General features: G+C 39.4%; 1 protein-coding gene and 1 non-coding gene across 11 annotated transcripts in view; one reads left to right on the forward strand and one right to left on the reverse strand.

Annotated features, from left to right (window-relative positions):
- Positions 1-22,861, reverse strand: part of SETDB2 (SET domain bifurcated histone lysine methyltransferase 2) — a 90,269-nt gene that overhangs the window by 38,684 nt on the left and 28,724 nt on the right. For all 10 annotated transcript variants that reach the window (XM_054701286.1, XM_037527282.2, XM_054701278.1 and 7 more), the window contains 3 exons: positions 17,032-17,595; positions 1,370-1,486; positions 96-265 (listed from right to left, as the gene is read on the reverse strand). In XM_054701286.1, coding sequence (XP_054557261.1) covers positions 96-265; positions 1,370-1,486; positions 17,032-17,595 — 851 coding nt within the window. The remainder of the gene's footprint in view (positions 1-95; positions 266-1,369; positions 1,487-17,031; positions 17,596-22,861) is intronic.
- Positions 20,311-20,438, forward strand: LOC119260037 (small nucleolar RNA SNORA33). The gene has a single exon (XR_005128677.1). It is a non-coding gene; the product is annotated as a small nucleolar RNA SNORA33 (small nucleolar RNA).

Below are 22,861 nucleotides of genomic sequence, written 5' to 3' on the forward strand. Positions count from 1 at the left end.
CTTGTTATAAGATCTCAATGGCCCTGACTAGTGGACTTGAGATTCAGAAATGTAAATCTTACTAGAGAGTAATTTGAAAATAAACCTTTGCTTACCTGAATAAATGCAAACAAATGTCCCTCTGTCAATGTCATCTAGACAGCGTACTCCCCACCCTTTCTTCTCAGTTTTGAACACCTGTAGCCTCACTTGAGGTCCATGTTGGACAACTCGGTTTTGACACATTTGTCGATTACACTTGCACAAGAAGTTGCATTCATAAATGCTGCCAATAAAATATGCAAGAGAAAATCCGATATCTTAATTTAAAAGCAAAAGCAATTTATATTGCTACTCACTAATACTTACCAAGGGAGGCTGACCGTAAAGGATACTAGATTACACAGGCTCACATTTACCAGTGCTGTGACGTTGAATTAATTATTTAACCTCTGTTTTGTGCTTTGATTTTCCATTTTTAAAATGGCAGTTATATGGTTATATGGTAGGAGTGTTTGGTAAATATTGAGTTTGTATTTACAATGTGTTTGAGATAATTCCAGGCACACAGTAAAATATTAGCTTTTTAAAAACGTCTAGTAAAAAAAGATGAAATTTTGCCATTTGTGACAACACGGATGAAACTGGAGGGGATTATGCCAAGTGAAATAAGTCAGAGGGAGAATGACAAGACACTGGAAGATTTCAGCATATGTGGAATATAAACAACAAAGCAAAGGAATAGGCAAAAACAAAGCAAAATAAACCCTTGAAATCTGATTGCAGAACTCAGATTACCAGAAAGAAGGGTGGAACAATGGCAGGGAGGCTCAGTGGATATGGTGGAGGATTACTGGGGCTTTGGTAATGGGTGTAGTGTGATAACATACATTTGTAGAGGTGTGAACCTAAGTCCTAAAACATATATAGCAATGTAAATGAACATTAGCTGAATAAACATAAATTTAAAAAAAGAGTAAAAGATGACTAGGAATGTCTAAGAAGGAAATGTCTGGAAAGAGAAGGTGTAGGAAGAAAAATCTTTGGTTCCTGCTTACTTTTTAATAATAACCTCGAAAGGCTGAAAATTCCCAATTCTTAAGATGACCTTTGCTCAGAGGAGAAATGGCTGTCCAAAATAGGGTAATCCTAGACTATCCCACTTGAGTCAGACTCCAGCAGGCAAGTGTTCAGTACATGCTATATGATACATGTGTGCTCTCTAACTGCCATTCTAAGAACAATATATGAGTTGGGTTTAGTTTCTTAGTTTAGATTTTTTGGTATAAGAAATTAAAATTAAAAACATCATAAGACTATAGACCACAATAATAAAGGACCCACCTTCAAAAATACAAACACCCTGCAACAAATCCTCAAGGTATCTTACCCAGTAGATATTTGTCTCTGTAGTCTTTTGTATTTATATCCAGTGGTTATTTTATTACTTGACAAAGGGCAAGCCTCAGAATTCCTTGCTGTCAATTGAAGACATGCACATTTTGTTCTAAAGGAAGGCAATGGTTGGAGAAGTTAGAATAAAAAAGCATCAAGAAACTATCTTAATAAAAGTGTAAATAGTAAAGAATATAACTGCATTTAAATCAAGGCCATTTGGCTCAGACAACTGGATTTCTTCCCTAAAAAGACCTCTTTGAAAGACACTTATTAAAAGTTTATAATTGGACCTCCGTAGTGGCACAAGGGGCTAAGATGCAACTATGAAGCTATCCGCAGCCACTGCAGCAAGAGTTCAATCCCAGGCCAGGGAGTACCCACGTGGTACAGCAGGCCTCTCCTGATTCTCAGCAGTGTATTTCAGTCAATCCACCTCTTCTGTTCCCACTCTGTCTCTGGTGAATCCTCTCACCCCCTGCAACTCTGGCCTGTACCCCAGTTCTTATATGTATAAATAAATAAATCTTTAAAAAAAATAAAAGTTTATAATTATAAACTGCCCTGTACCTCTATTTGTTCATTCAATAAATATTTAACTATATGAGTTTTCCTTAGCGTTTCAAAACCACTTCATTTCCTATTCAACAGAAGTTTGTTTGTGAAAATTCTCCTAAAATGGATAAGCTTATGTGTGTTAAACTCAAAAGAGTCAACACTGTTTTACAGATGACTTAAAATCTTTACCTCCAATGACAGGAAAACAGAATGGAGAGATTGATACTGGGTATTATGTTTTTTATGTTGCTAGCATTGTAAAAGATAACATGTAACCAAAACATTTTTTTTCCTCCCTGCCTGGTGACTACTTAATATGACAGGAACTTAGAACTAATAGGGAATAAACTAGATGTATGACTAGCTATAAACTAGGAAGTGACTACTGGCGAGCTGGTGAAATCTCCTGATCTGTCTCCTTTGTAAAACAAGTGCCTTGAAGATCTTTTCCTCTATGATTCGCTCATGCATTTTTTTGCACATACATAGTATATGACAGAGTGGTAGTTAGTGTTTGCAACAGGAAAAAAAGACAATCAAATTAGCTAATTTGGATTCTATTTACAAGAAATCTACAATTGCTTTTTTTTTTTTAAAGATTTATTTATTTATTTATACAAGCACTGGGTACAGTCAGAAGCGCAGAAGGGTGAGAGAATTCACCAGAGCCAGAGCGGGGAGCAGAGCAGGCAGAAGGACCGAAGTACACTGCTGAGGGGAGCAGCAGGCTTCAGGAGAGGTCTGCGCGCCATGTGGGACCCTCCTCTGGAGGCCGGGGAGCAGCCGGGGATCGAACCGGCGCTGCAGAGGCTGCGGGCAGCTTTGCAACCCAGCGCTCAACTGCTGCGCCACCAGGGAGGCCCTCTACAATTGCTTTTTAATAAGATTTTGTGTGCAAAGCTTAAAATACAGAAAAACACTAATAATATAATTAATGAACATTCATATTTCCATGACATAAAATCCACTGTCATCATTTTGTGTAGCAATTTTTCCTGTTATAAAATTTAAAGTATCTACATTGTATATGTGATCTTTTTTTTAAAAAAATAAAACATTACAGATAAAACAAAACTGAAGAGGGCCTCCCCGGTGGCGCAGCGGTTGAGCGCTGGGTTGCAAAGCTGCCCGCGGCCTCTGCAGTGCAGGTTCGATCCCCGGCTGCTCCCCGGCCACCGGAGGTGGGTCCCACATGGCGCGCAGACCTCTCCTGCTGCCCGCTGCTCCCCTCAGCAGTGTACTTCGGTCCTTCTGCCTGCTCTGCTCCCCGCTCTGGCTCTGGTGAATTCTCTCACCCTCCCGCACTTCTGACTGTACCCAGTGCATGTATAAACAAAACAAACAAACAAATAAATAAATCATAAATAAATAAAAATACATGCCTCTTTAAAAAAAAATTGGAGAGGTTTGGTGCAACATCGTTTACATTTTTATACATATATTCTACTGTTAAAAATTTACTATAATTTTCATTCAATATATTGTTTTTGGGATGCACCTGTGTTTCAAACAAATTAGTTAATTACTTTTAACTTTTTTTTCATAGAAAATTGGGGTATAAGCCAGAGGTGAGGGGTGGAGGGGGGTTGCAAGGAGTCACCAGAGACAGAGCGGGGAGCAGAATAAGCGAATTGACTGAAATACACTGCTAAGGGCAGCAGCGGCGGAGACCGGGGAAGTCTGTTGTGCCATATGTGGGTTAGCTCCCTGGCCGGGGATAAAACTCAGGCCTTAGCCATGCAAGTGTTGAGACTTAACCCCTAGACCACCTGGGAGGCCCACCAATTCCTTTTAACTTTTTCTACACCATTTAGATATACAATTGACTGTTGAACAACATGGTAGTTGGAGGTGCTGATCCTGCATAGTCAAATATCTCTGAATAACTTGACTCCCCCAAAATTTAATTACTAATACCTGCTGCTGATTGGAAGTCTTACTGCTAACAGTCAATTAAAACATATTGCTGTTTATTACATATTATATACTGCACTCTTACGGTAAAGCTAGAAAAAAGAAAATGTTATTAAAAAATCATAAGGAAAATACACTTAAAGCACTGCCCCGTATTTATTGGTACCATAAGTCTACAGTGTTTATTAGAAAATTCACATGTAAGTGGATGTGCAATACAAACCCATGTTGTTCAAGGGTCAGTTGTAAAATTAAGTTACTTAATTACATTGCCTAGTATACAATTAAGTTGATTTCAGTTTTCAATATTTCAACTTCAAACAAGGCTGTAACAAACATCCTTCTGCACATATGGAAACAACTCTAAGTGATAGCTTTCAAATACTTTTGACTATGATCCACAGTAAGAAACACATTTTCTTCAGGATCCTACATAGATTTATCTTGTTTCATTGCTCTTCACTTTAATTTGCTTTGCGGATACTGCGTGTGTTTTACAAATTGAAGGTTTGTGGTTCCCTGCATTGAGTAAGTCTGCTGGCATTATTTTTCCAACAGCATGTGTTCACTTCATGTTTCTGAGTCCTATTTTGGTAAGTGTCACACTATTTCAACCGTTTTCATTATTACTATATCTGTCATGATAACCTGCCTTCAGTGACCTTTGATGATTGTTTCAGGGTGCCTGAACCATGCCCATATGTAATGGCAAATTTAATAGGTAATTATTATTTGTTCTGATTGCTACACTGATCATTCTCCTGTTTCTCTGAATCTCTTCAGACATCTCTCCTTTGAAAGAGAAATTGAAATTAAGCCAAATAACTGAAATTAGGTAAAATAATAGCCCTACAATATTGAAATTAGGCCAAATAATAACCCTAAAATAGCCTTTAAGGATTCAAGTGAAAGTTGCACATCTCTCACTTTAAATCAAAAGCCAAAATGCTTAACTTGTCAAAGTTCCTTGCACAAAAGATTCTGTGTAAACAGTGCTGTTTGATAGCATTTTACCCACAGAATTTCTCTGATTTTTAGAGTCAATGATTGATTACAAACTCTGCCGCTGCTTTATCAACTAAGTTGACATTCTAAACCTTTTGTGGTCATTTAAACAGTGTTCACAGCATCTTTACCAGGAGTAGATTCCATCTCATGAAACCACTTTTTTTTGCTTATGCATGATTCAACTGCTCATCCATTTAAGTTTTATCATGAGATTGCAGCACTATGGTCACATCTTCATACTCCACCTCTAGTTCTACTTCTCTCATTTCTACCATATCTGCAGTCACTTACTTCACTGAAGTCTTGAACCTCTCAAGTCATCCTTGAGTTTTGAAATCCATTCCTTCCAAACTCCTGTTAATGTTGTTAATTTGACCTCTTCCCCTAAACCATGAATGTTCTTAATGGTATCTAGAATGGCAAATCCTTTCCAGAAGGCTTTCAATTGACCTTGCCCAGATCCATCAGAGGAATCACTTTGTGGCAGCTATAACCTTACAAAATATATTTCTTAAATAATAAGAATTGAAAGACAAAATGAATCCTTAATGCATGGGTGGCAGAATGGATGATTTGTTAGTAGGCATGGAAACATTTATCTCCTTATATATCTCCATCAGAGTTCTTATGTGACTAGATGCATTGTCAATGAACAGTAATATTTTGAATCTTTTTTTCCCTAAGCCAGAGATTCTCAACAGTGGGCTTAAAATATTTATTAAGCCATGCTGTAAACAGGTATTCTGTCTTCCAGACTTTCTTTCATTTGTAGAGCATAGGCAGAGTAGATCTGGTATCATTTTTAAGGACTCTGGCGTTTGTGGAATATTATATGAACATTGGCTTTAACTTAAAATACTCTAGTTGAATTAGCCTCTAACAAGCATCAGCCTGTCCTCTGAAGCTTTGGAGCCAGGCACTGCCTTCCCTAGCTACAGAAATCCTAGATGGCATCTTCTTTCAATCTGAACTGTTCAATCTACAATGAAAATCTCATTTGGCACAGCCACCTTCAATATCTTATTTTAGCCAGATCTTCTGGATAACTTTAGGTAACTTCTACATCAGCACTGGTTGCCTCACCTTGTACTTTTATGCCGTGGACACTGATTCTTTTTTTAAACCTCATGATGCAACCTCTGCTATTTCAAACTTGCCTTCCGTAACTTCCTCACCTCTTAGTCTTCATACAATTAAAGGAAACTAGAGTACTGCTCTGGATGAGGCTTTGATTTAAGGAAAAGTTGTGACTGGCTTCATTTTCTATCTGGGCCACTCAGACCTTCTCTCTCTCAGCAGTAATACTGTTTTTCTTTCTTATCTTTATATTCACTGGAGTAGCACATTTAATTCCCTTTAAGAACTTTGCTTGGTCCCAAACCTTGGCTAACAACATAAGAGACCTAGCTTTTGGCCTATCCCAACTTTTGACATGCTTAAGTCATTTTTAGCTTTTGATTTAAATCAAATTCAATGTGGCAAACTTCATTGTTATCTATTTTAAGAAATTGCCATTGTAACCCTAACATCTAGTAACCACTATGCTCAACAGTCAGCAGCTATCAACATCAGGATAAGACCCTCCACCAGCAAAAAGATTAACCTCTAGAAATCTGCTACCCTCCCCCACCCACAAAGCTGGCACACTCTGACCAACAGAAAGGAGGAAAAACAACAACAAACTACAGATCAAGCAGGACAGTGAGTGGATAGGAACTACTGCAGGCACTGCACCCTGCAAACAGGAACTGTGGAGAACTGATTGGGAATTGCCATGGAGGTTAGCGAAGGGCTCTGAGCGCCATTAGAGGAAGATAAGGACTCCATGGACAGACCTGCAAATAGCCCAAGGCCAGGTGGTAAATTTGTGCGGAAAGGAGTGGGCGCTCCAAAAGCATACCCAGATCACGCTGCCCAGGTCTCCGTGCCCACGACCTAGGTTCGTGGGGAGACACATGGAATCGTCACTGAGGTGAATGACCCTCACTGAGTAATCAAAAACCAGGTGCCCGGGCACAGGAGCAGGGTGCAAAAGGTGCCATTTCTGCGGACATTTAACTGGGCTACCACCCGCATCCCGGATCTGAGGGGTATGGAACTGAGAACCGGGGCACAAAATTCGGGGCCTGGGATCCCTACAACAGCGGGGCACAGGGCAGACACAGCTCCCTGACGCCGCCGCCGTTGAGGCGCTCTACAGAATAAAGGTGGGGTTGTTCCCCACCCTCCCCCCCTCCAGGAATTCTGGAAGGATACTAGGAAAGATCTCTGGCACCACCTAGTGACCAGAACAAAATCACCAACTTCCTGACAGTTGGAAGCCAGGGATTCCAAAACCACCCTCAGGCTCTGAGAGAGGGTGGGCCACACAAACGGGGGTAAGAAGGGAACAAGCTGTGGAGCAAGACCCCATTCTGGAACTAGAGCCAGGCACAGGATCTGGGGTGTGGGACGCGCCATAACAGTGAGCACTGCACAGGGTGACAGCCAGAGTTTTGGATCTCATAGCCCTGGAACTGAGACCTGGAGTGCAGAATTCAATGTACAGGATCCATACAGCTGCAGGCACAGCATCAGGTGAAGATGGGGCAGACACAGCACCCAGCTTGAACAAGAGCCCCGGTGTTGAGGTGCTCTCCTCCCCCACTCTGTTTCTCAGAGAACCACTGGGAAAAAGCACAGGTCAGCAAGTACAGATCTCAAGTGCCACCTAGTGACCAAAGCAAAATCACCAATTAGCTGATTGCCTGCTGGAATTGAGTAAATACAGAGGGAGAGAACTGTAAGAGAGTGCCCTGCAACACAGCATCAGCACCCTGGTGGAGTTTTGGCCTACGAGTGCTGGTCTTGGTCTGGTAAACGGTTTCTGACACCACTGAAGGAGCACCCCAAATAGATGTCCGCCAACACCAGTGGCACAACGTTCCAAAGCATAGAACTAATTAGAAAGCAAACAGCAGGGAGAAGGAAAAATACAAATAACCAAGAAAGCCCGCAGGAGGAGGACACACCACAAAAAAGAAATACAGTCACCAGAGCTCAACAGTGACATGGAAGAACTTCTCGGCCTGTCAAAAAGAGAATTAATGGGGCCTCCCTGGTGGCGCAGCAGTTGAGCGCTGGGTTGTGAAGCTGCCCGCAGCCTCTGCAGCGCCGGTTCGATTCCCAGCTGCTCCCCGGCCACCAGAGGAGGGTCCCACATGGCACTCAGACCTCTCCTGCCGCCCACTGCTCCCCTCAGCAGTGTACTTCGGTCCTTCTGCCTGCTCTGCTCCCCGCTCTGGCTCTGGTGAGTTCTCTCACCCTCCGCACTTCTGACTGTACCCAGTGCTTGTACAAATAAATAAATAAATCTTTAAAAAAAAAAAAGAGAATTAATGATCATCATGATTAAAAAGCAGAAAGAAAATGAAAAGGAAAAAAATGATTTGAGACAAATAATCACTGAACTGAAGAATGAAACTGAGACCTCAAGAAAGGAAAGAAAAGAAATGCAGCAGATTAAAAGATTACTAGAGGAGATAAAGAACTCTGGGAAAAGCCATGAAAACAGAATCAATGAAATGGAAGAATGAATCAGTACTCTCAAAGATACAGAAATAAAAAGAGCCAAAAGAGAAAAGGAGAGAGAAGTGCAAAGGAAGAAGTATGAAGACTTTTTTTTGATAATTATCAGACTCCATGAAGAGAGGAAATGTAAGAGTTATAGGCATTCCAGAAGATGAGAAGAGAGACAAAGGAATTGAGAAACTCTTCAAGGAGATAACTGAAGAAAACTTCCCAAGCATGAAAAAGGAGACGAATATAGACATACAAGAAGCAAGAAGAACACCCAGTTACCACAATGAAAAGACAACTACAGCAAGACACATAATTGTAAAGCTTGCAAGAGTCCAAGACTAGGAAAAAATAATGAAACTGGCAAGGGGGAAGAAACAGATAACTTACAAGGGAAAACCATTCAGGTTAACTAACTTCAGACTTCTCCAAAAAATACTTTACCCTGCAAAGATCTCCTTCTTCTATGCAGAAAAAATACGGACCTTCTTAGACAAATAGAAACTCCAGAAATTCATTACAACTAAACCCCTACTCCAAAAAATTCTACAGTAAGTCCTAAAGCCAAAACCAACAGAGGAATGAACAAGAAGAACAGAATAAAGCAAGGAATAAGATCACAAATAGGACCAACAACATGGCAAATACAGATGCCAACATATCAATATTAACTCTAAATGTAAATGGATTAAACTCATCAATAAAAAGACAGAGAGTAGCAGGCTGGATTAACAAACAAAATCCAGGGCCTCCTCAGTGGTGCAGCAGTTGAGCGCTGCGCTGTGAAGCTGTCTACAGCCTTTGCAGCACTGGTTCGATTCCCCGCTGGCCAGGGAGAACCCCCACATGGCACAGTAGACCTCTCCTGCCTCGCCAGCTGCTCCCCTCAGCAGTGTCTTTGGTCCGTCTGCCTGCTCTGCTCCCCGCTCTGGGTCTGGTGAATTCTCTCACCCTCCCATGCTTCTGACCTATACCTCAGTTCTTGTATAAAATAAATAAATAAATCTTTAAAAAAACAAAAAAACAAAATCCAAGGACCTCCTAGTGGTGCACAGGGTTAAGCACCATACTATGAAGCAGTGTGTGGCCTCTGAAGCACAAGTTCGATCCCCAGCCAGTAAGCGGGGAACCCACATGGCAAGGCAGACCTCTCCTGTCTCGCCTGCTGCTTCCCTCAGCAGTGTATTTCAGTCAGTCTGCCTGTTCTACTCCCCACTCTGTCTCTGGTGAATCCTCTAACCCCCCTGCATCTCTGGCTTGTACCCCAGCTCTTGTATGCATAAATAAATAAATAATTAAAAAATCCAAACTTCTGCTATATCCAGGAAACACATTTAACCACAAAAGATAAACAGAGACTGAAAGTAAAAGGTTGGAAAACAATCCTACAAGAAAATGGACCAAAAAAGAAGGCAGAAACAGCTATACTTATATCAGATGAAATAGACTTCAAATTAAAAAAAGTAAAAAGAGGGCCTACCCTGGTGGCGCTGGCAGTTGAGCGCAGTGCTACGAAGCTGTCTGGGCCTCTGCAGCGTGGGTTCGATCCCCGCTGGCCAGTGAGAATCACACATGGTATAGCAGACCTCTCCTGTCTTGCCTACTGCTCCCCTTGGCAGTGTATTTCAGTCAGTCTGCCTGTTCTGCTCCCCGTTCCGTCTCTGGTGAATCCTCTCACCCTCCTGCATATCTGGCCTGTACCCTGGTTCTTGCATGCATGAATAAATAAATCTTTTTTTAAAAAAAGGTAAAAAGAGACAAAGACGGACACTACATTATGGTCAAGGGGACAATACACCAGTATATATCAACATATACTCACCAAATGAAGGGACACCAAAATATATTAGACAATTATTATCAGCTCTGAAAACAGACATTAAAGAAAGTACATATATAGTGAGAGACTTCAACACCCCACTCCCACCAATAGACAGATCAATGAGACAAAAAATAAACAAAGACACTAGTGCCCTAAATAATGACATAGTACTCATTGACTTAACAGACATCTATAGGACACTGCATCCAAAAAAAAATCCGAGTACACATTTTTCTCAAGCGTGCATGGATCATTCTCTAGAACTGACCACATACTGGGCCACAAGACAAACATCAACAGATACATGAAGATCAAAATCATTCTAACTATCTTCTCCAATCATAAAGGCATCAAACTAGAAATAAATCATGAAAAGAAAACAAGGAACCCTCCCACTTCATGGAGATTGAAATCCACACTACTGGAAAACCACTGAACTAATGAGGAGATCAAAGAAGAAATTAAAAAATACTTTGAGTTGAATGACAAGGAGGACACCTCTTTCCAGAATATATGGGATGTGGCAAAAGCAGTAATAAGAGGAAAATATATATCAATACAGGCTCACATTAAGAAACAAGAAAGAACCCAAAGAAACAACCTAATCTCACATCTCAAAGAGCTAGAAAAAGAACAACAAAAAAAACCCTAAAGCCAGTAGAAGAAAGGAGATAATAAAAATCAAAGAAGAAATAAACAAAATGGAAATTAAAAAAACAATCCAAAAGGCCAATGAAACCAAAAGTTGGTTCTTTGAAAAAATAAACAAAATACACAAACCTTTAGACAGGCTCACAAAGAAAAAAACGGGAGAAAATACATATAAATAGGATTATAAATGAAAGAGGAGAAATCACAACAGACTCAGTAGAAATCAAAAGAATAATCAGAGATTGCTATGAATACTTATATGCAAACAAATTCCACAACCTAGAAGATACGGACAGATTCCTAGAATGATATAATCATCCAAAGCTGGACAAAGAAGAAATAGAACAACTAAACAGACCAATTACAAGCAGCGAAATTGAGGCAGTAATCAAAGCACTCCCCAAAAACGAAAGTCCAGGTCCAGATGGCTTCACAAATGAATTCTACCAAACGTTCAGCAGTGAGTTAGAGCCTATTCTACAAAAACTCTTCCAAAAAATTGAGAAAGAAGGAATTCTACCAAATACGTTCTCTGAAGCCAACATTACACTAATACCAAAACCAAACAAAGCACAAAGAAAGAAAATTACAGGCCAATCGCCTAATGAACACTGATGCAAAAATCCTCAACAAAATCCATGCCAACAGAATCCAACAATGTATCAAAGGGATAATACACCATGATCAAGTGGGATTCATCCCAGGGGCACAAGGATGGCTCAGCATATATGAAAATTGATCAGTGTAATTCAACACATTAACAAAAAGAAAAAGAAAAACCATATGATCATATCAATAAGATGCTGAGAAAACATTCAACAAAGTCCAACATCCATTTATGATGAAGGCCCTTGAAATTCTCGGATAGAAGGAACATAACATGATAAAAGCCATATACGACAAACCGACAGCCAATATTATTCTCTATGGCGAAAAGCTGAAGGCCTTTCCTTTAATATCAGTAACAAGACAAGGATGTCCTCTCTCACCACTGATCTTCAATATAATACTGGAGGTCCTAGCCAGGGCAATAAGACAAGAGAAAGACATACAAGGAATCCAAATAGGGAAAGAAGTAAAACTATCACTATTTGCAGACGATATGATAATATACATAGAGAACCCCAAAAACTCCACAGAAAAACTACTTGAAATAACCAGTTCAGTAAAGTAGCAGGATACAATATCAACACACAAAAATCAGTAGCCTTCCTATATGCAAACAATCAATCTGAAGAAGAAATCAAGAAAACCATCCCTTTTACAATTGAAACAAAAAAAATCAAATACTTGGGAATAAACCTAACAAAAGAGGTGAAAGACCTATGCAAAGATAATTATAAAACATTGTTAAAAGAAATAGAAGACACAAAGAAATGGAAAGACATTCCCTGCTCATGGATTGGAAGAATTAACATTATTAAAATGTCCATCCTACCAAAACAATAAACAGATTCAATGCTATTCCAATAAAAATCTCAATGACATTTTTCAAAGAAATAGAAGAAATACTGATGAAATTCATACGGAACCACAAAAAACCATGAATAGCCAAAGCCCTACTGATGAAAACAATGGAGAAAGGAGGCATCACACTTCCAAACTTCAAGCTATACTGCAAAGCCATAATAATTAAAACAGTTTGGTATTGGAACAAAAACACACAGACCAATGGAACCAAATAGAGAGCCCAGAAACAAAATCACACTTATATGGACAACTGATCTTTGATAAAGGAACAAAGAACATGCAATGGAACACAGTTTATTCACTGTGTTGGGAAAACTGGACCACCACATGCAAAAAAATGAAACTAGACCACTACCTCTCATTGTGCACAAAAATCAACTCAAAATGGATAAGAGAACTGGACATGAGACCTGAAACCATAAAATATATATTAGAAAATATAGGTAAAACACTACAAGACATACATCGCAATAACATCTTTAAAAACTCATCCCCCAAAGCAAAGGTAATCAAGGAAAAGATAAAAAACTGGGATTACATCAAACTGAAAAGCTTCTGTACAGCAAAACAGACATTAACCAAAACAGAGAGATAAGCCACTGATTGGGAAAAAAATCTTTGCACTCCATTCAACTGATAAGGGACTGATCACAAAGATACACAAAGAACTCACAGAGGGCTCAACAAAAACAAAATAAAACAATCCAGTCAAGAAATGGAAAGAAGAACTTAAAAGACCTTTCTCCAAAGAGAAAATGCAAATGGCCAACAGGCATATGAAACAATGTTCAACATCCCTTATCAGGGAAATGCAAATCAAAACCACCTGGGGGGGGGGGAGGTGTTAGAGGATTCACCAGAGAGAGAGTGAGGAATAGAACAGGTGGACTGACTGAAATACACTGCTGAGGGGAGCAGTGGGAGAGACAGGAGAGATCTGCTGAGCCATGTGGGTCACCTTCCTGGCCGGGGATTGAACTTGTGCTGCAGTAGCTGTGGATTGCTTCATAGTGCTGATGCTTAAGCCCTTGTGCCACCAGGGAGGCCCCCACCTTATACCAGTAAGAATGGCACATATCAAAAAAAACGAGCAACAACAAATGTTGGCGAGGATGTGGTGAAAAAAGGAATTCTCCTACATTGCTGGTGGGAGTGCAAACTGGTCCAACCACTATGGAAAGGTGTCTGGAGGTTCCTCAGTCTACTAAATATGACCAGCAATTCCACTCCTAGGGATCTACCCAAAGGACACAAAAACACTGATTCAAAAGACCACCTGTACACCTATGTTCATTGCAGCACTATTTACAATAGGTAAAACCTGGACACAACCCAAATGCCCAAAAATAGATGACTGGATCAAGAAAATGTGGTATATATACACAATGGAATATTATTGTGCAATCAAATGATAAAATCATGCCTTTCGCAGCAACATGGATGTAGCTCAGTGAAATAAGCCAGAAGGAAAAAGAAAAATATTGGATGGTTTCACTGATAGTAGGAATATAGGGGAACCAAATAAGACATCAGTGTAAAAAAATAGTAACAATACAAAACACAGCAAAGCAAAAACAGACAATTATAAATCAGAGACATACTGCAGGGGAGGAGGTGGGACAGGGATCAGAGGGAGGGAGGGAGGAGCACAGGGAATTGAGGTGATGTGCACAGGTGCACTGGTGAAGGAAACTCTATGGGGACTACACCTGAGGGAGTGGGGGGAAGCAAATATTGTTTAAAAATAACAATGATGTAAAAAAATTTGAAAAATTAATTAAAAAAAAGATTAACCTCACTCAAAGCTCAGATGATGATTATCATTTTTTTAAGTATCAAAGTACTTGGTAAATTATGTATATTGATTTTTTAAACATAATACTATTATACACTTAACAGACCAAAATATGGTGTAAACATAACCTTTTTATGCATTGGGGAAAAAAACAAAACTGTGTGACTTGTTTCATTGTGGTCTGAACCCACAGTATCCAAGGTGTGCCTGTACAGGCATATGTATTTATGTATGTGTGTTTCTCATATAAGATGAAACAGTGGCACGAAACTTTACTCTTATCATGTTTGATGCACTTGGATAATTTCTATACCTTAATTTAAAAAAAATGCTTGCTATCATGCCTTAAGGCGTTATATCCCGCTAGAACCTGTACTTTGGAAAATGCCCCAGATGAGCTTAAAAGCACTATTCCTGGGAAATGGGTATACGTGTCTTCAATGGCTGTGTAATTGGTTGAACAGCCCCTCCCTCACTCTGCCAAATGACTATCTGGCTTGGTAGAGAATTCTAGTTATTTCTGATAAAAAGTGGATTGTCAGGTCTAGCTTTTCTTTTTTTTAATACCATTGAAGATTTACTTTTTATATATTTTAAGTTGCATCATGATATAATTAGATATACAAGTTATCTATTTTCCCTTCTTAGTACATAGTAAACTTTTTCACTGTGAGGACTCCTGTTTTTCTTCAATTCTGAAAAATTCTTGACTGTTACCCTTTTCTTCTCAGTTGTATGTGGGAATTTCTCATTTTATCCTCCACATTTTTAAAAAAGATTTATTTATTTATGCATCTAAGAGCTGGGGTATAGGCCAGAGGTGGTGGTGGTGGTTGGGGGGGGGGGGTTAGAGGATTCACCAGAGAGAGAGTGAGGAATAGAACAGGGGGACTGACTGAAATACACTGCTGAGGGGAGCAGTGGGAGAGACAGGAGAGATCTTCTGAGCCATGTGGATCATCTTCCTGGCTAGGGATTGAACTTGTGCTGCAGTTGCTGTGGATTGCTTCATAGTGCTGATGCTTAACCCCTTGTGCCACCAGGGAGGCCCCCATCCTCCATATTTTTTAATCTGCAAACTATTTTTCCCATATCGGTATCTCTTTGCATTCTGGGAGATTTCTTTAGTTTTACCTTGCAATTCTTTCTTCTAGCTACACCAAGCCCACCAATTAATATACTTTTTTTTTATTTCTATGACCCTATTTTCCACCCTATTACTTGGTTTACATCATTGTATTTTAGGAGTTATAGATTCACCTTTACAAGTGTGTTTTCACAACATAAATGACCCTTTGTTTTACTTCCTATATTTCTTAATATTTCTTTCATATGGGCCTTTTTTTCCTTTTTAATAATTCATCCTTTCCTATTTCATGGATGCTAATATTTTTATCACTTTGGACATTTAAAACATACATAAATCCTTTCAATCAGATTCTACATTTACTTCTGATTCTTCAGTGGCAAATTTTCCCATTTGTTGGGACTTATACTGCCTCATTATCCTCAGTCTCTGTGTAAAATCATACTACTATATGGGGTTTATGCCTATGTACTTCCCTGTTAGCTGCTTTCCCCATTACTCTAGGTCTCACCTATGGTTTTCACAGCACTAAACCTGCCTATTGCTAATACAATTCCAGATCCTGATAAGTCTTGTGCACGTCCCTGTTTCTAGTCCCCTGGAGAGCTCAGTGTCCACTCTTTTCCATTCATGCTTAATTTCTATTCTGTAAGGAGTAGACTACCTGGAGATAGTCCATTTCCAGATCTCAGTAGGTTTGAAACCCTTTGCTTACTTTTTAAATTTCTATTGTAATTTTTCCCCAATAGATGAAAAGTATGTGTACTAGTGATACATGTTATATGAATATTAGTTTCTATAGTCTGAAGGCAAAAATAACATGTAGTCAAAATTACTCTTTAAAAAATTCTATAGGGCCTCCCCTGGTGGCACAGTGGTTGAGCGCTGGGTTGCTAGGCTGCCCACAGCCTCCGCAGTGCCAGTTCAATCCCCAGCCACCGGCAAGGGTCCCACATAAAAAAAAAAAAAAAAAAAAAAAAAAAAAAAAAAATCTATAATCTGGTCATAACATAAAATTTTATCCAACAACTGGTTTTTTTTTTTTTTTTTTTTTCTCCAGTATTGAAAGAGACTAGGCTTGGTCAGATGTAGCTGGATTATATTTAGAGGCAATGTTTAAGAAAACCAAACTTAATTTTTAAACATAAAAATTAAGTGAGAAGTTTCTTCTTTCAAAGGCCTAAAGGACTGAGCCAAATTGAGGAAGCAGCAAATGTATGCATATCACCTTATACTCCAGCTGACAAGATGGCAAAAATGAATTATAAGCTATAAAACTATGTCTCCTTGTCTCACTCATTTTCTTTTGCCTAGACCAAATAGCCAAATTTACATTAAATTAAATGTATATATAATCCAATGTAACTCTCTATATGCATACATACAAATACATGTACAAACATTATTCACCCTTAAAACAGTTTTCAAAGATTTAATTGGCTTCTTGACTTCCTCACTTGTAACAAGGAAATATTACTACCTGTCTCATGGGATTTCAAGAAGATTAAACAAGAAAATGTACATAAAACACTTGTCATAGTGTCTAGTACTATTTCACAGCATTAGCTATAATGACATATGCTTATGGTACTACATCAAAAAAATACTATCTTTGGAAGAAACAATTTTCAAATTACTACAATTTTTGGCAGAGTTTTCTACTGTTAGTGCGAGGGTATATCTTTCCATTTTAGGTACTTAGTGAACAGGTTTTAAACAAATTAATACAAGGACTTCTTGACAAGTGCCCTTACATTCAGAGGATTTTTTGAAATGCCATGTTTTTCTACTCACATGTCTACGCAGCCCTCAGAACAGTCACATGAATCAGTAAACATGTTGGAAAAGTTGTTTAGATAATATGCTCGTGGCCACATCGTCTTTCTGTACTTAAACTGTGGAAGTTTTCTATTGTCAATTTCATTACAGAAAGAAATAGGCACTGATTCCACTCCATTGCTAATATCCACATCAGAAACAACTTCTTCTTTCTTTGGGTAATTCCGAGTCAACTGAACATAGGTATTGAAAGAAAAGTTATCTGTAAACAAAAAGTTACACTCTGTCTCAAGCAGGTAACGAAAAACTTCCTCCATGTTTCGTAGACTCCTTCCACAAGGGGCTTTATAACTCACGTGGAGTGCTGAAGAATGAGAGTTTGTCTTTGCATGTCTTCTTTGGAAGTGGCATTTGATTGGTAGCTGCAGAGGGTTTTCTCCTCTGAAGATTGACGGCATTTTCATCAGACAGGCACAAGAGCAATCATGATTTTGGTAACACAAACTCAAAGGTGATTCTTTGTCTCTAAAGTCTGCAACTTTATTTTCCAAAGGGGAGGTTCCCTTATTTTTTGTAGATCTGTTTAAAATTAATTATTTATTAGTATCTCAAACACAGTAAAATTCCCTTTTTAAAAAAAAACACTGCACATTAAGGTGTTAATTAGTTCTGATTATCTTCTTAGACAACACTAAAATATACCAGACTCTGAAATAAACATGTCATTATGTACTGCAACCATAAGGGTTATATCATGTTTATTTCCCCATCTCGACATCATTTCTTCAATTCAATGTCCAAAACAGTTGAATTCTGACACCGTACACCTGGAATCAGTGACAGATTCCACAAATGAAAGGACCCAGTCCCATAAGATCTTCACTTCAGATGCCAAATACAAGTGCCACCCATACTTCTGACTGACCTGGAGGATCCTCGGTGTGATAAATTTCTAAAATGAGCCATAGAACTTAGGAAAGCACTTTAAATAATATTGCCAGGTTATAATAAAAGAACTGAGGAACAGCCAAATGGAAGAGATATATAAGGCAAGGCTCCATGCCCTGTCCATAAACATCCTCCTCATAATACCTCAAAGTGTTTACCAACCAGGAAGCCCTGGGAAATTGTTTAGAGAGGTTTTATGGAGGTTTCATTTCTTTCTCTCTCTCTCTCTCTTTCTCTCTTCAATCATTGACCGCTGATGATTATCTCAATCTCCAACCCTTCTCCCCTCTCTGGAAGTGGGGAAGATAGGATTATAAGTTTTGAATTTGTCATCAAGCAACCAGTCCCTTCCTGAAGCTAAACTGGGAGTCCTTACCAAGTATCACTTCATTAGTACATGAAAGACACTCATCGCTCAGGAGATTCCAAGGGTTTTCGAAGCTAAGTACCGGGGAAAAGGACAAACATAAAATGTCTTTTTATTTATCACTACCTAAGTTCAGAATTTTTTAAAAACTCTGATTACTGCTATAACTTTGTGCTATAGCACCCAGCAAATTTAGCCCATGCACTCAATAATGAGTTAAGGAAGGTTACATTTTAGGCATGCTTGGCTCAAGCTTCTTGCCTGCAAAAAACAGTAAAGGCTTGGGCCTCCCTGGTGGCGCAGCGGTTGAGCACTGGGTTGCGAAGCTGCCCACAGCCCCTGCGGCATCGGTTTGCTCCCCGGCTGCTCCCCGGCTGCTCCCCGGCCACCGGAGGAGGGTCCCACATGGCGCGCAGACCTCTCCTGCCGCCCGCTGCTCCCCTCAGCAGTGTACTTCGGTCCTTCTGCCTGCTCTGCTCCCCGCTCTGGCTCTGGTGAGTTCTCTCACCCTCCGCACTTCTGACTGTACCCAGTGCATGTATAAATAAATAAAAAATAAATCTTTAAAAAAAAAAAAAACAGTAAAGGCTAGTTAAAAACCAATTCAAGAATCTTTTATGCTATTTCTCTTCAACAGCTGTACCAACTAAACTTTTTTTCTATAAATGCAATTCACCTAGCATCTTAAATATAATTTTTATACACACTACACAAAGCACTGTCCGATACAACTTTGTTCATGGAAACGTTCTGTCTGTACTGTCCAAGTAGGTAGTCTCAATTCATTTTTGAATGTGGCTAGAAAAACCAAAGAACTAAATTTTACATTTTATTTAATGTCAGTTAATTCAGATTTAAAGGTACAGGTAGCTAGCTGCTACTATACAGAATGCACAGATACAATGTTCCTGTTCTCCAGCTATATAGTGAATCTCCCATAATATCCAGTTTACCTAAGTTCTCTACTGTTTCCAATCTCTTGCACTTACAACTCAGGATGTAATGAATAACCTTGTACCTAACAACTTTATACATGTAAAGATGTTCCTGTAGAAAATACTCCCAGAGGGCCTCCCTGGTGGTGCAGCGGTTGAGCACTGGGTTGAGAGGCTGCCCGCGGCCTCTGCAGCGCCAGTTTGATCCCCGGCTACAGGAGGGGGGTCCCGCATGGCATGCAGACCTCTCCTGCCGCCTGCTGCTCCCCTCAGCAGTGTACTTTGGTCCTTCTGCCTGCTCTGCTCCCAGCTCTGGCTCAGTGAATTCTCTCACCCTCCCGTGCTTCTGACTGTGCCCAGTGCTTGTATAAATAAATAAATAAATAAATAAATAAAGATTTATTTATTTATAAATAAATAAAGATTTATTTATTTACATATAAATAAATCTTTAAAAAAAAGAAAAAGAAAATACTCCCAGAAACAAAAGTACAAGGTCTTACTTAATTTGACAAATTGCTATCCATGGGGCTAGCCCCTCCAGCAATTTATGAGAAAGCTTACTTTTACAGAGCCTCCTCCATCAACAGCTTTTGATACTTTTGGATTTCTGACAATCTAATACTATAATTTAGTGTTATAACTTATTTACAAATCTTTTAATGTTGGAGACATGTTTCCAATATTTCTGTTTGAACATCCTCTACATAAATTTTTTTTTTTAGGGTTTATTTATTTATACAAGAACCGGGGTACAGGCCAGACGCGCATGAGGGTGAGAGGACGCAGCAGAGACAGCGGGGAAGAGAACAGGTAGACTGACGAAATACACTACTGAGGGGAGCAGCGAGTGAGACAGGAGAGGTCTGCTGCGCCACGTGGGACCCTCGCCGGCTGGCCAGGACCGAACCCACGCTGCAGAGGCTGTGGACAGCTTCACAGCGCTGCGCTCAACCGCATGCGCCACCAGGGGAGGCCCCTCTACATAAATTCTTAACCAAATTCTTGATTACTACCTCACGATACATTGTTTTAAGAGGAATTAAGCCAGTTGGTAAATCTACCTACCTGGATGCGTTTGCAGAAATTCAGAAAAAACTGGCAATAGCACAGCCATATTACGAGCCTTAAATACGCTGTAGTCATTAAGGTCCCTGAAAGTAGCTACAAGAAATTTTAATGATGGGGAAACCTTCTAAGACAAGCTGTAGTACTTTAAAACCTTTGCTAACAATTTGGAGTTTATAAATGACTAAAGTCTTGCAAATGTGTTTTATTTTAAGATTAAAAATTTAAAAAAAGGAATTACTAGGTCAACAGAAATATACATTAAAAGCTAACTTTATTAATAAAACATTTAAATATACATGAATGTATTTCTCTCATAAAAAAAGACTGATCTATTGGGTCCCTATGTATTTGTGAGAACTGTAAGAAAGGCACCTAATGAGCCTTTCCAAACTTCTGCATTGATAACCAAGGCATAAGGTGGTATCTCTATGATGAGCCCAGTTCCCCAATAAAGTGCCTATTAAAGTTGAAGGCTGGGGCCTCCCCGGTGGCGCAGCGGTTGAGCGCTGGGCTGCAAAGCTGCCTGCAGCCTCTGCAGGGCCGGTTCGATCCCCGGCCAGCTGGCGAGGGTCCCACATGGCGCACAGACCTCTCCTGCCGTGCCCGCTGCTCCCCTCAGCAGTGTGTTTCATCAGTCTGCCTGTTCTGCTACCCGCTCTGGCTCTGGTGAATTCTCTCACCCTCCTGTGCTTCTGACTGTACCTAGTGCTTGTATAAAAAAATAAATAAATCTTTAATAAATAAATAAAAATAAAGTTGAAGGCTGCCTTGCCTATTATGGGGGTGATAACCAAGATGAAAATGCATACATTGTACAAAAAATGAAAAATGATGTAAAAAATACATAAAATAAAAATTAAAAAAAAAACAACAACAAAAACAACCCAAATACATGAACAACCTCACTGAAGAGGTACTGGGAAGATGCTACCTATCTTATTTTGGAAATAAGTGTGAACTATAAGAATACAGATAATGGAACTGCACACATGTACTATGTATATTATGTATGTTCTAGTACATAAAAGTTTTCCATGGAGGTAAAATTTTAATATTCCTATACATGTATCCTGGAATTGAATAAGTAAATGGGAATATGGATGGCGGCAGCCTGGTTTCTCAATGGGGGGGGGGAGGTATATACATATGCAAAGGGGAAAGGCTAGAATGACCCATGTGCTAATAAATTAGACTAGAAGACATCAAAAATTAAGAAATAAAAAAAATAAAGTTGAAGGCTTCCAGGACAATTTACTGTTTCTTCTTGCCAGCACCTAAAGATGATCCTCTGACCATCCTTTCTTACAGTATTTAGTAAAAAATGCTTATAACGTCAATATTTCCTCAGTCCCTCTGAGATATACATGTTTCTCCTACAAATGAGGAGTATCTTTCTCCAAGTATCTGAAAGTCATTCCTTTGAAAGGTAATTACCAGGAAGGATAGAGCCTCTGTCCTTCAGTGTACGTTGGAGAACAGAATCCTAACTTCATTAATTGCTAACAGCACACAGAGGTGGCCTCATGGTCATTCAATTCAACTCTGCAATTTTTCACTTGGGCCCCTTCTATTCCTCCTTCCCCATGTCCTCAATCTAAAATGCCTGTCCCCTTATCACAATTCAGGAGGAGCTCAGCAATTTCTTCTATCAGTAGTTACTAAACAAGTGTTTTCACCACCTAATGTTTGGCTATGTTTATCTCTGACACTTGTCACACCAAACTTTAGTAATTAAACATTTGCCTATTTGGTTTTTTAAAAAAAAATTAATTTATGCTTACAAAAACTGTGGTACAGAACAGAGATAGGGGGTGTGTGTGTGTGAGAGAGGATTCACCAGAGACAGAGTGGGGAATAGAACAGGTGGATTTACTGAAATACACTGATGAGGGGAGTAGCAGGCAAGTCAGGAGAGGTCTGCTGGGACATGTGGGTCATCTCCCTGGTCAGGATACAACTCTTGTTGCAGTGGCTGTGGATAACTTCATAGTGTTGCATCTCAACCCCTTATGCCACCAGGGAGGCCCAAACATTTGCCTATTTGTTTCATCTATTCTCCTCTCATGGCCTTGCTCACCCTAAAATATTTTAAAGCAAATTCCAGACATTACATCTACTTGAACATGGACTTTTAAAAATATACTCTCATTGACTCACCTTTACATTTCCCTGACTTGAAAATTTATTTGAATCAGAATTCAAATCCCACATATTGTATTTGACTCGGATGTCTTTAATGTCTCTTTAAACATTGTAGCAGTACCCCCTCCCTCCTCACTTTATGGTATTTATTTGTTGAAGTTGAATAAATTGTGTCATTTATCGTTATGGCATTTCCCACATTCCTGAATTTGGCAGAAGCCTTCCTTATGATACTGTTGCTTAACTTATTCCTCTATCCCTTGCATCCCCCCATAAACCATCAGTATTTTCTAGAAATTTGATTAAATGGAAATTTGACTGTTGGCTTGTGGTGGGAATTCATAGGTGATGCTATGAATATTCTACTACATCACATAAGGAG

This window comes from Talpa occidentalis, unplaced genomic scaffold (assembly GCF_014898055.3).
Source record: "Talpa occidentalis isolate TD23 unplaced genomic scaffold, MPIMG_talOcc4v2.1 talOcc4.5, whole genome shotgun sequence".
Lineage (NCBI taxonomy): Eukaryota > Metazoa > Chordata > Mammalia > Eulipotyphla > Talpidae > Talpa > Talpa occidentalis.